At 42.9% G+C, this 14,467-nt stretch overlaps 1 protein-coding gene across 2 annotated transcripts in view; it reads right to left on the bottom strand.

Annotated features, from left to right (window-relative positions):
- Nucleotides 1–781: 781 nt before the first annotated feature.
- HLF (HLF transcription factor, PAR bZIP family member) overlaps nt 782–14,467 on the bottom strand; it is a 36,544-nt gene continuing 22,858 nt past the window's right edge. Inside the window, exons 3-4 of one of the 2 annotated variants that reach the window (XM_083874550.1) lie at nt 8,791–9,011; nt 782–4,995 (exon numbers count right to left, since the gene is read on the bottom strand). In XM_083874550.1, the coding sequence (XP_083730676.1) occupies nt 4,780–4,995; nt 8,791–9,011 (437 nt within the window). In that variant the 3' untranslated portion in view covers nt 782–4,779. The other variant, XM_083874551.1, reaches the window with a different exon arrangement.

The following is a 14,467-nucleotide window of genomic DNA, read 5'->3' as shown; positions in this document are numbered from 1 at the left end:
GATATGAATTTATATTATAGCTATATATTTTAAACTAATGAAAGCATGCACACACAGAGGGGGGATTGAGTCAGCGTGTTATTAAAACACATATTTTGTGCATAATGGGTACTATGTATATTAAAATGCAGACTTTTATAGGTATGTGTGCCTATATATCATGCTTTGTACCCAGCTATAAATATATAGATACATCTGTACACATATTTAATAACTTGTGTACAGGAAGGGTTAGTCCTGAGTTAGTTTTTTCTCTCCCAGGCTGTATCTATATAAACTAGGTATCTAAAAGCTTGTAGTATGTATTATCTGTTATGTAGTCCATATAAAATATTAGTTAGAGAGTAAAATTAGTGAGTTATGTTGTATGCTACAATAAAAAGTACTCTTGGATATGCAGCATTTTTATGAATTTACTGTATGAGTTTACAGTGGATTAACACATGATCACATCTCATGATACATAAAGTGTATAATGCATATATGGAAATGGTGCTTCCACTGTACTGCTTTATTACTTACATATATATATATATATAAGTATTTTTGTTAAAATAGTAAATAGCACTAATTATAGTATAATATGAATTATTTTATCTCATGTAAATACGCCTTTGCTGTGGTTACACCCAACCCTGGTGCCAGTTCGGAAGGTTGGGGGATATTTGCCCTCCCCAAATCATCTGGGATTCATCCCCTGGTGGGACAGACCAGAGGATGGGGGAGAAAAATTCCCTCCCAAAAGCCCCATGCCCTGATACACCACTGATACACCAAAAGCTGAGAGAAGAAAAATTTAAAAGTTTATTAAACATTAAGAATAACAGACAAAAAAAAAAAAAAAAGAAAAAAAAAGAAAAAAAAAAGAAAAAAAAAAGGTATTTGGGCTGAACAGCATACAGGATGCAAACCATTTCTTGTCATACAGATTATTTGATCTATTTGTTAAACTTGTATTTAATTCTGTCTCTTGTGGTGTTGCCAGAAATACGATGGTTGATCACATATAAGTTTTAATATAATTTCTTTCTCTTCACATAAAAAAGTCAACAAAATAAAAATAAACAGCACATCTCTATTGTAAAATTACATGCAAAAATAATTTTAAAGCAATAATTGGGGGTATTACAAACCCACAGAGGCAAGATATTCAAATGAGAGGGGTCTGAACCGATCCCAACCCTGGTGCTTGCTCCGGCTCCTCCCCTGCATTCTGAATTTCTTGCTTTTGTGGATTCAAGTCAGAACTTATTTCCATGGTGCTTGGTTTAGTGCCTTCAGCACCACCTCCAAACAGAAATACCCCTGCCCTACCTCCTCTGCCACGGGCTTTCCCACAAGGTGCTCAGATACACAAATCCATCTCCAGTCCACTGACTTCTAGAGGGCATTCTTTTGTAAAAAGAAAAAATCCACTTCTAAGTTTCAGAAAAAAAAAAAAACAAAACAACAAAACAAAAGAGAAGACAAGCATTTTACCAATGCTTATAGTGTAATAGAGGTCAGTGAATTATTTAGATAAGCTATTAATTATTCTGCAAATATATATATTTCTGTTTTTATAAAATTACAATTTCTTATACCTAAAAGCTCCTTCATGAGCAAACAAAGCCATCAGAGGTGTGACGAGCCCAGCTGAGCTGTCCTTGGGAACTGAAAATGAGCTGAATTTTCATTTACTTATTTTCATTTTTATTTAAGGGATAGTGAACCTGGGGATTGATTTCCAAAGTTTTAAGCCCACATATTTTGCCTTTTTTTTTTCTATTTTGTTTGGTTGTTTTCCCCCAGGTGAGCTTTTCAGAGCAGACAGAGTACCTAAGTCCCACAGAAGTGGGGAGTGCCTAAGTCCCACAGGCTGCTCAGAAAGTCCCCACCCCAAAAGAGAAGCTGCAGGCTGTGACATCCTAGTCCCAGGGTAGGAGCAGGAGGCACAGGAGCAGCTCTAGAGCCAGGAACCCCTGTGCTCCTCTGTGGCCATGCCTCAACAAACCTGTGATATCTTCATCCCACCCCTTCCCTGCCAAAAAAACGAATTTTTTTTATTTTTTTTTTTTTTTAACCAAGCTGCTTTTTGCACGTTACACAAAGTTTTGTGGTCGCAACCTGCCCTAGCAGTGGCACCACTGACCTCACTCTGTTCTTGGGTCACTCCAAAAACTCCCTTTGTGGGGCTGATTTGAGACTGTTGCTGTTAAAGATGTGTCCACAGCAGCTCTGAGCCATAGGGAAAACCAGTGGCTGCAGCAGGGACCCCGACTGTGCCAGAGCTTCCTGTCCCCTGCAGTGCCTTCTGCTGACCTTTAGGGATTAACAACTCACTGCACTCCAAACCTTCCTGCAGCACATGGAAAATTGAATTTGCTGAACAAATGGTCCACAGGCAAGCACTGCACTTTACAGGACACCCACAAGCCAGGTATGTTGGTGGAAAAATACTGGAGAAATGCCATCCATGCAAGGGTGGTTTTAATGCTGACCAAAATGCTGAGTTCTCTGCAGCCATCTCCTGAAGCATGAGTAATGATTTAATGGAATGAACAACCTTTTTATTTGAAAATAATGTCAGAACACTTAGAAAACTGTGAGCAAGACATGTAGCACCGTATTTTCCTCACGTGACTAACTGTATGCAGTGCACACAGCTGTGTGCAGGATCTGAGCTGTTTATAACAAAAAAGAAAAATCAGCTGGAAACAGATTCTAGCAGAAGCAGCAGATTGGAAATGACCATGAGTGGTATTGTGTTATATGTTATTTTTTCTGCCATTACAAAATGTTGTAATGTCCAATCAATAGTTGACTAAAATCCATGTTGTGCTTCGTCCCTGTTAAACAGTTTCTTTATGTGTTTCTGATGAAAAATAAAAAAGTCTCTCTTTTTCAGTAATATGTAACATCCTGGAAAGCCATATTACTTCCACAAAAATTTAATTTAAAGCACAGAACATGCCAGTGTGCCAGGCTTAAAATATTACAGATAAAAAAAAAAAAAAAAAAGAAAACAACAACCAACAAACCCCTAAGCATTTCCTTTCTATACATAATGGAGAATATATATCTTTGCTATATATTTTAAACATGGAATAGCTTCTTCTTTTTGTTATATATATGCCTTTCAAAATACATTGTCAGTATTTGTACTTGAAAAATACTGTACAAAACAAACATACTATAATTATTCTGTATAAACTTTATACATTTTATAATATCTATCCTTTTGGTCTAGAGTAAACACTTAGATTGATTGGATTAACCACAGTATGTGACAACACCATCCCCCCTCTGAAATACACCAGTGTCTCTTACATTCATTTTTCAGAAGTCCACTTTATATTAGAACATACATGTTCAAAAGCAGAGAGTTTAAAACAACAAAGTTCAGAACCATCAGTTCATGTCACACTCAAAACAACAATCACTAGGAAAAAATGGGCTTTGCAAACCAGTGACTTCTAACTCAATAAAAGTGATTTTTTTTTTAAACAGCAAGATATAATCCACAGAAAATATATTACAAAACATGGGGAAAAACCAACTTAATTTAGGTATTTATTCAACTTGTAATCACAAAATGGAGTAACTAACTGAAAACAGAAAAGCCCCTCTGATTTTGACATCAGATCTGATTTGATGCTATTTAATTTTGTTCTCGTTTTTCAACTAATGATCCTGCTCCTTACACATGCGCTCCCCCCACGGCAGGGACACGGTCAGCATGCTCATGGGAACGTGTCTGGGACTTTTTGGAACTCCTTGTTAAAGACACCTAGACTCCTGTTGGGTAGGGAACCACCCCACGTCCATTGGGAACGTCCGGGCAGCATGCACGCAGGATTATTGCTTCAGGTACAGGCAGTGCAAGGTACACACTCTGTGCTCTACCAACAACTCCTACCTACCTACCTGGGGTCCGTGGAGAGAAAAGGAACCTTAGTAGCTACAGAGAAGCCTTTATGGGATCTATCATGAGTATAGCTAAACTCAGTCTAACAGCACTTTTAAATTCTGAAGACAATTATCACCAAAACTTAAAAAATACAACAAAAGCGATCTATAAATTAATAGTTCTGCAGTGTAGTACTAAATTATTATTTGTGCACTTTATTAGCATGTTAACTTTTCTGATTAGACAGACTTAAAATGATAGCTTGTTACTCTCAAAAAAAAACTGAGATCTACTTTTTTTTTCTTTTTTTCTTTTTTTTTTTCCTTTTTTTTTTTGTAATTTATGCTGGGATCTTTCCAAGTAAAATCAGGAGGATGGAACTGATTACGAGAACATAAAACCCCTACTCTGAAGCAGCACTGAAGAAAAAAAAAAAAAAAGGTAATAAAAAGCTTACTATGGCGGTTTCTCAACAGTCCAGGTAAAAATGTGGCACCCTTTGAAAAGGGCTGATAAAAATGGGAAGTGCTGAGCACCCACACACATGCACACCCACAGACACAGACCTGGGCACACACGTGTGCACACACACACACACACACGCAGGGACACATACAACACGGAAACAAAAAGGGAAAAAAAAAAAGAAAAAAACAAACCAAAACAACAAAAAAACCCAACATGAAGTTAGTTTTGTTTCTGCTTCTGGTAAAGTGCTGAAGACAGAAAAGGTTGGTTTGGGTGTGGTGCTATCAAACAGGAAACACATTGTCCATCTAGTCAAATGCCAACCCGCGCGACAAAAAAAGAAAAAAAAAGAAAAAAAAAAGAAAAAAAAAAAAGAAAAAAGAAAAAAATAAAAACAAAGCCACTTCCCCCCCCTTTCAGATTTACAGGGGGCCGTGCCGAGCTTCATACTTGGCCAGGACGTTCTTGCACTTGCCCAGCTCTTTCCTCAGGTCGGCCACCTCCTGGCGCAGGGCCGAGTTCTCCTTCTCTAGGAAGGAGGCGCGGATGGCGATCTGGTTCTCCTTCAGCCGCCGTGCGTCCCGCGAGCGCTTCGCTGCCATGTTGTTCTTTCTGCGTCGCGCCCAGTATTTGTCGTCCTGCTCGTGACACACACACACACACACACACACACAGAAGCAAACAGAGGTGTTAGGTTTTGGTTAAAAAAACCCAAAAAAAACAGAGCTCATGTAGCCACGTTTTCATGCCTGAGATGTTTTGGTTTTATGAAATTCTTTTCCCAGGGAAGTTTTCTGTAAACAAGGGATGTTGCTAGATGGACATGAAAAAACCACACTCACCCTTCAGGCTGTGAAACAAGAAAGAAGCAAGTTTATTTGGGATCTTGACTGATATAGTCTTTGGAATTTGATCAGGGATTGGGGGATGAGGTTAACACCTCTCTGACCCCACTGGTCAACCTAGAAGTCCATCAATTTGTCCTTCCCCCTGGAAAGGAATGTTTTATTTACCAAACATCACTCTTTGCTTATATTAGTGAGAAAGCTCCAGTGCAGAATGTAAACATCAAAAGGCTGAAAAATCAAGGCAACAAAGAGACATGTTTTTGTAGTTGTAACTCTGGTTTTCATTCCTTTTCCTAGGAGGGACTTCTTCTTGATGTCCCTCTGGTCTGACCAATGTGATTGAAGAAGTCTGTCTTTGTTTCACCAATCAAATTGGTCTGTGTAAAATAATATAAAAGAGAAACACATTCCAAAAATAAAGGAGTAATTTTCAACCTTCTGAAGTCAGAGTCTGTGTCCTTGTAGTGTACAACAGCAAGCTGCCTGTCGCAATAGGACACGAAATAAAGATACCTGACTCCAGTCAGGAGGCAGCAGAAATCAGAAGGTTTATTTACAATTCAGCCCTTTTATAACACGCTGTGCTAAAGGCACGTTATTGGTCCATAGTGCTGACACCTCTCCATTGGCTCAGTAACAGAAATAGCAAACAACACCTGTTGTTATGGGAAAGGAATATTGTTTACACAAGGTTGTTTTGGGAAAAAGAAAAACTGTTGAAAAGTTTCCCTTGGGAAGAGCTCAGCAATTCTCAGGCTCAGAAAATATGGAGCCCACAGGTGCCCAGCAGCTCCCAGCAGCCACACGGGTGGCTCCAGTGTCTCCCCATGGCATGGCAGAACTGGAGTTACAGCTTTGCACGGCAGAATCTGCCCTGGCAGCACAGATGCCCTCACATGTTTCTGTCAAAGTGCTTACAACTAACCCCCTCATCCTCCTGACAGGGAATTCCTCCAAGGAAAAGTGAAGCAATGTTCTGAAGGTACAACCCATCTCCCATCCAGGCTGACCTAGTTAGCACATCCACCTTCCTGTGCCATGACTCACCCTGCAGGGTGGCTGCAGCAGCACCGGGTACCTCTGGCCCTGCTCAGCACTGCCAGCCAACACCTGGCTCACTGTCTGTGTTGCTGTCACCCATTTCATCTATTGCTCTGCTCTTTTTTTAATGTTCAAAGCACTCTACAGAGCCCCAAAATGTTCCTGTCTGCACCACTAAGTCACTGCAAGAGGATTCCTTGGCACAGTGATGATGGCTGCTCTGGGACCAACCACAGAGATTAGTGCAATAGGCTTTGACTGTGGAAAAAAAAAAGCATTGGACAGAAATAGGTCCACTACCCCCTGAGGTTTCATAAGCTAACACATTCCCAAAGTGTTATCCCTGAAAACTTGCCTCTAGATCACCTTACTGCATTGGTGTATCAAAGATTTGAAGTAACTACTGTATTTCTCCTGATTTTTCCACTCTTCCACTGAAGTGGCCTTCAGCAAAATGGAAGTTTTGATGTTGCTTCATAACTGAATTAAGTTCTAGAACTTTGGAACAACTCAGGAAATACAAAGCAGGCAGAATCTCTCGTGAGAAGTGAAGTTCAGTGCCCTGCAGAGTACGAGTGATGCAGCCACTTAACTCTCATACTGCCTGGCCAAGTCACAGAGATCAAACTCCCTCTTTATTCATCTTAACATGCTTCCATATCCCGTGCAGCTACCAGCACAGGGCAGGAGACCCAGATGCTCCTATGCTGCACTGAGCAAACACCCACCGCTCCTGGGTCCCTCAGCCCAGCCTAATCCTGCTGCTCTGCACCTTCTGCTGTGGCACAAGGCAAAGCAGGAGCAAAACAGTTGCTGGCAGGAGGGTTCTCGAACTCAGTTTGGCCCAACAAAGTGTGCAGGAATGCTGATCTGGAGCCAGCACTATCTCTAAATGGCTCTTCACCTGTACTTAGATGGGGCCCCTCCAAAATACAAGCATGGAGCAAAAAGCTATGACCCAAATCTTGTTTATAATTTCCCATCTCAATTCACTCCATAAAAATCAGCTTTAAGCAATTTATTAGTGTGTCACCTAGGCTTCATCCCTCTTTATTTTAACAAATTGCTATGGCAAATCCCTTAATCCAGGCCTGAAAGAGGTAAGGCTGGCATTTCCAAATCACATGCAGCCCAGAGACGATTGACTGGTCTAATCTGCTTACCCTCCCCCAGAACCCAGAGGCTGCTCCACATGCCAGGGCAGAGGCAGCACTTGGGTCAAGTGCTCAGAAATGAGTCAAGGGCAAGCCATGGGATGATCCTGAGGGAATGAGAGACCCTGAGCTCCTGCTTCACTCCTGTGCTGCACTGCTGGCTTCCACCTCTGGCCAACAGGACCTCTGCCAAAAGCTTGCTTTGATGCGTAAGGGTACCTGGGAGGTGTGACAAAGGGAGAAACTCCAGCCATTCCTGCAGCAAATACCTCTCCCTTGGGCACTGCAACCCAACAGGGCAACACAGGCAGTAGAACTTGCCCAGTTAAGCAACAAGGTGCAGGCAAACCTTTGCAAAGGAAAGCTGAGTGACAGCAGCCTGAAGACTACTGCAATTGTGATTTCTGTGGCTTTAACTTGCACTGCAGCATGCTTAGGGATAAAAATAGCTACTTTCCCTAATGCTGTCAATCTGGTGCAAACACATGGCATCCCAGGCTCCCTGCACATGCAGCCAGGGATTCCCACTGACTCCAGCAGCCTCTCAGGCTGTGTCTCTTGGGGGCAGTAGTAACAGCAGAATGAAATTCTGCCCTGACTGCCTCTGATAAAAGAGATCCTCTTGGAAAGCACATACTGGAAAAACAACTTTGCAAATAATATTCAGAGTGTTTGATAAGCTGGATCCATTTTCCTGCTATCTTCATGTACTTTACTCTTCACATCTCAGAAGCAGTGAGTGGCACAGACTCTTTTTTCTAACACATTGGTGTAGTATTGTATGTTACATATTGTATTAAAACACACCTCTCGGCAGAAAAATTCTGTTTTCTTCTGTTTTCCTACCACTTGTCTAGATTCTTTCACCTGGATTAGTGAATATATATTTGTGAAATAGTTTTTACTATAGTGTTCTCACTCATTATCATTAATAAACACAGAACTACAGCAACTTCCAAATAAGACACAATATACTTCAGCTTGTCATCAGGGTCCTCCATTCTCCTTGAAGGATTCACAGGCTGTACTGAATAGACAGAGGATGAAGAAAAAGGAAACATGAATAGAAAGAGGATGAAGAAAAAGGAAATATGATCAGGCTGTTTCATAAGTGGGAAATATGGGACAAAGCAAGCTTGTCCAAGGTCAAGCAGGAAGCTTCTGGCATACAAAGGAAATGAATATTGAGCTCATGAATTTCAACTGTTGCATAACTAATAAGGGACATCCTCCCTTCAGTCTAATTCAGAACACTGAACAGTTTTATTCTACAGCAAAGTCACATTTAGATTCAAAGATTTACCTTACATGACAAAAGAGATTCATGCTTCAAACCTGAGCTACTGTCAGAGACCCTGTAGGAATCACCTTGTCACCAGTTCCAAATTACCTTCAGGTCATCTGGGATGAAGACTTTGCGAGCTTTCTTAATCATGGGCTGGGGCTTCAGCTCCTCTTCGGAGAACTTGCGCTTGCGAGGGTCAAACATCTCCTGGCCAGGAATGCTGGACAGAGCAAGATCTGCAGGGTCAGGTTCATAACCAACAGGAACTTGGATAGTCTCAGGATCAATGGGGCTCGGTGTGTTCCGGTTTGCTGGCAAGATCTGACCTGCAGAAATACAGGATAAATACAGCTGGGTTAGAAAAAATATGTTAATTGTATCAAAGCGTTTTAGAAGATCTCTGCATAGTTTACAGGCAATAATTCTTTCAGCTTTCCCTTGGAATTTGGAATCTAGGCTTGCTAAATACTAGATTGCCCATTCTGCAAGGTGCATATTCTGATCCAGACATGCTAATGGCCTTTATATTCAGAATCTGTTCCTAACTCTGGTTGCTAATCTTGGATTCCCACATAACATCACTGAATCCAACACTGAATTGCACTGGACTGCAGGCAGAAAATGTATTGCTGCCACTTTATTAGGATCCGATCCTCAGGAACAGATGATAAGTACTGTCATTTAGTTCAGATCTATCAGCACACTGTAAACTCTCGCAGTTATACCTCTGAGGGTATGTTTATTTTACAATCAAACAACATACTGTACTTGCCATGAATAGTATCTCATGAAAGTGTACTTTCAGCTGTGCTAATGAACTCCAAGGAGACTGCTATTTATTCTTTATGAAATCCTACCAGGGATATTCTAAAAACCAGCAACATGAAAGGCTACTAAGATCCCTTAAAGATGCACTGCAAAAATGAAGAAGACACTTATTGATGCTGCATTTCTCTTTTATGATATATAAAATCTAATAAAAAGGAGCGTATCCCTGGAAAATGAGTGATATATCTCCCATTTTTCTCTTTTTGATTTTAGATAAAGCCTTCAAGATCCTACAGCATAAATTCCGGCACCAATCCCACTAAAAATCCAATTTAAAATCTCAACCAAAGGTTCTAAAAATAGGATCCTGAAGTCAGCTGCCTAAACATGGACTATCCCCGGGAGCAAATTTTCAGAAGTTTTCACATGCCTCAGAAGTAGAAGCCTCACAGACTTCAGAGGGAGGACTTCTGATTGAAGCAGATATTCTTTTATAATTTTGGCTATTTGCTAATTCACTTTGACTTTAGTGATAGGATGGCTTTCATGATAACTACAAAAACATCCTGTGGCTGTGTAATATTTCCTCACTTGTGCCCACATGTGCAATATTTGGGGTGTAAAACAGTAAACATTACACGCCATTTCTAATTCCAAGGCCAGCATTAACAATGTAGTTTTTATTTTAATAATAAGGGAAATGCACGGAAAATGCACCGGGGGAATTGCGGGAGAGCTTTTGTAACTCCTGTTTTAGAGCTGATAAAATCAGCTTCCAGGAAAGGCTGGTGAGGGCCGGGGAGAGGAGAAAAAAAGGATCAAAGTTCTCAAAAGGCAGATGCGGCTGCAGGAGAGGGAGCGGGAGGAAAAGATGCTGCACGCACCGCGCCACTGCGGAGCGCTGCCGCCCCTGCCTCGGGACACGCTGCTGGAAACGTGGCGCTGCCCGCTGTCCCGGTTAATCCAGCGGGGAACTGGCGCTGCCAGCGGCTTCTCCCCGCTCTCGAGGTTGGGAACGTGGCGTTTCCAGCTGTCCCCCCGTTAACACAACCGAGAAGCGGCGGCGGCAGCGACATTTCCCCGGCCCGCCCGCGGTGCCGCGGGTGATTGGGAGTGCGTTCCCAGCGCAGCGCTCCGGGATAACCGGGACAGCCCGGGGGAGGCTCGGCCAGCACGGCTGTGGCTGCGGAGGGGTTTCTCACAAGCTTCATCCCTCTTGGAGACGGCGGTGTGCGGGTCCGAGTCACCTCCCTGGCCCGGTGTCACCTCCCGTCAAGGGACGCGCACCCCGGCAGCCCCTCCGGCCGTGGGGCCGATCCATCGCTGATGGAAGGATGGATGGATGGATGGATGGATGGATGGATGGATGGATGGATGGATGGATGGGCTGCCACTGCCTCGTTTAAAGGAGGAAACACAGGAAAAAGCTCCTTGGGTGAATGCCCGTTCCGGAGCAGCCAGGTATTTCTTACTGCAGACAAATGCACAGATGTTTGCACCTGGAAATGGTGCGTGTTCTGTAATAAATACAAAAATGAAGCAAGACGTGAGCTCTGAGTACTTTTATAATATTTCTAGTGAGCCTGCAGGGTGTTTCTAAAAGTCAAATGGATTGTGAAATCTGGCCCAGCTTTTTAACTGTCCCACGTGAGAGAGCCTGTATTTAAATATTGCTGAAGTTCTTGATATAGAGGATCAGTTGGCATATTATCATTTATCTATAATGTGCCATATGACACAATTCCACGAGCTCTGTAGTCCCTGGCCTCAAGAAATTTTACAAGGGCAAAACTGCTCCTTTTAAACATGGGAAAATCGAGGCATTGCATCTGAGCAATGCAAGAGCAAAACAGTGATGCACCTCCACAGTGGTCTGGGAGAAGACACGGCAGTCAGGGTCCTGCCTTGCTCCACGTTTCCTCTTCCCTGCTCTAGAAGCTCTCACGACTACAGACCTGGCCCTCAGCAAACACAAGATGTTCCCATGCCAGTAAGAAGCTCATTCAAGGGGAATGGTGCTCACTAAAGCCTGAACAAACCATGTGTCTCAACACCGTCACTAGGAGTCCCAAGAGTGCTGCCCTGTGAGTTATCCTACACCCACACGGCACATACACCTCTGCCAGTCTCTGTTCTGTCACGCTCCTGCAAACGATCGGCAACTCCATCAAAAAACAACAGAGTTAACGAGGGTATCTCAAGCCCCCAGGCAGAAAAACCAGAAAATGCTTTGTCCAGCATTTTACATTGGGCAACTCCTGGCACCCGGGACATTTTTATTTATTCTATCAAGTTTTGCCAATAGTGCAAGCCAGGAACCTGTCTTCGTTAGTTTGCTGGCCGGTGGCCATGACATCTCCGTGGTGCTGGAACTTGCTGTAATCCAAGACGACAGCGTGGGCTGTGCTGGCCTTGGCACTGCTGTCACTGCGGGAGCGTTACATTGTTCCCCAGGCTCCTCTCCCTGGCTGTGCGCGGCACTTTTCCCTCTGCATCCTCCCGCCAGAGTCGTTTGGGGTGTTATTTTTATGCGCTAAATTCCTCGCGATCACAGGTAGGTCAAATAAGCACAGCAGTCTGAGTGTCATGCGCCCAGCAGCATCAGCACGCTCCCCCCAGCTGTCACAACAGCCACAGGAAGGGCTGCTTGGAGCCTCCCATGCACAAGGAATTGGCCAAGGAGGAAACCCACCCTGCAAGGTAAGGCCCCTCAATGCCCAGCGTGCCTTTGCCAGGGTCTGCCTTATTTAAACACTGTGCTCATAAGGGCGGCCAAATTTTCACAACGGCGAAGTGGCTGGACTGTTTAATATGCTTGAGCTTTGTTTTCAATGGGGGCAGATGACTGCCAAGTGTTTTGGAAAGAACTTAGCCCCTCTGTTTAAGTTGCTGAAATGAGAACTCTTGAGCATTAAGCTCTTTTGGAAATCCAGTTGCAGAGCCCCACAGTGGTGGTGGTGGTGGAAGCAAGCCGGGAACAATTGTTAATGGAAACTTCCCCTCATACCACCCTAGTGATGTGTCTCAACCATGGCCTGGAGAGACCACAACTATGTCAACACTGGCCTTTTGTCTGGAGCCTTTCCCACTTGCAGAACTCCACTCAAGCAAGGAGGAGTATGCCAGGACAGAGTCAGCTCCAGGTGTTTCCTGGCAAAGAAACCAGCAGGTTTTGACAACCCCAGAAATACTGCTGCCCTAACATCTTGCCTTTGCTAATGCTTTTGGTGTTGCTCTGGCAGATATTAACATAGTGGAAAATTTTCCAGAAAACAGGACTTTAAGGAAAATTTGCTGTTCTAATCCTTCCAATCATCCTCCTCCTCCCAGCAAAGACTGCCAGTGAGAAGTCCAATGTAATGGCAATATTTTCACTGTGGTTCCTTTTTCACAGAGAAGTGGATTGAGGCGATTCACTTGTGTCATCTAGGTGACCAAACTGCTGGTAAAAAAAAAAAAAAAAATAGCAGCTTTAAATTGCTTGCAATAATTAAAATTCACCATTCAAAAGTACAGCAGCACTTTTATATACCTACAAAACCCCAAATGCTGATCTGGTATCATGGGGAGTTCAATCACCATATCCTGACTCTTAATTTCCCCTTTTTGAAACATCCCACCTACCAGCTGTGGCCAGGAGAGTGAAGACGGAAATAACCTCTTCAGCTGCACTACTGCTTGGCAGACTTCTTATCTGTACTGCAAGAGATCCCTGGTAAATTATGTGGAACACAATTCTGAATCATTCAACTCCCATAGAAATGTGTCTGATTTTCAGAAAATCTCCCTTCTCACAGCCCTTCTACACTCCTCATCAGCTCAACAGCTGGCTGGAGAACAGCACCAAGAGAAGAAAAGGGAGTGAAAATGTTCTAATCAAAATATTTTTCCCTATTTTTCACACACATTGGAGGGAAATAAAAGAGGAGTTTCCTACTCAATTTATTAGCAGCTCAGAGATAAAACATGTGTTTGCTAAAAATTTTTCTTGATATAAACAGAAGGCACTTTGTGTGTGTCAGTCAGGCTCTGCAGCACAGTGGTTAAACTAGTGGACAAATAATCCTCACCCAAAGCTGCTCCAGAGCTCTCCCTGTCTGTTTTCCAAGCCATCTATCCCCGTGGCAGCTGGCCAGCTATTTGAGATAGTTCCCTTTCTCCAAATCACAGCCGGTCCTGGACTAATCTGTCATCCAGCTCTGCATTAACTCCTTCAGCCTACAGGAAAATTTCTCTCAATGCAGAACACATTGCCAGGCAAAAGAGACAGGCAAAAATCCCCACAAAGGGGTGTGTTCTGGAGGTCAAAATTTATCTAAGGACAGCATCTTGTCAGGTTATCATTCCTCACCTACAATATTATAAGCAACCTTTTATCTATCCTATCTCATTCTATGTGATTTCCCTGCTATTAGGATTGTGGTTGTTTTCCAGAAACCAAATCATTCAGGTGGATAGGACTAAAGCCACAAACTGGAATCCACCTGCCCTCAACTGGAAGGACAAACCCAACCACTTTCTGCCTTGGGGTGAAGAAGACACTTCACTTCTGGGTGTGTTTATTCAAGATGTTATTATAGGAGCTTTATTTTCTTCCCAAGCAACAGGAGATCCGTGTATTTTGACCAGGGCTCCAAGCTGGCACAGGCATTCCTCTATTCCTTATCTTACACAAACTCGATTCTGCTGAACATGGGGTGACTGCAAACACTTCCTGAGGAAAAAAAGATCTCAACCCAATGCAACCACAACATAACTTGCTGCTTTTAACACACACTATAGGACTGGGACACAAAAGAGTTTTTAAAATGTGCACATTTTAAAGATATCAGCATTGTTTACAAACCTTGTGCATTTAATTATGAAAAAATTGTCATTTCCCCTCTCAGCATTGTGTGCCTCCTGCTCCAGGCCTCTACAGTATTATTCCAGGCTGGACTGGTAGTCTTATTAAGATAGTCTGACACTTCCCATTAGAGGATGCTGTCTTCAGTTCCTTCGGCCTTTGCCAGAT

Source organism: Zosterops lateralis (genome assembly GCF_965231275.1).
Source record: "Zosterops lateralis genome assembly, chromosome: 18".
In the NCBI taxonomy this organism is placed as follows: Eukaryota; Metazoa; Chordata; class Aves; order Passeriformes; family Zosteropidae; genus Zosterops; species Zosterops lateralis.
Note: the sequence above shows the minus strand (reverse complement) of the source record. Positions and strands in the feature narration are given on the sequence as shown.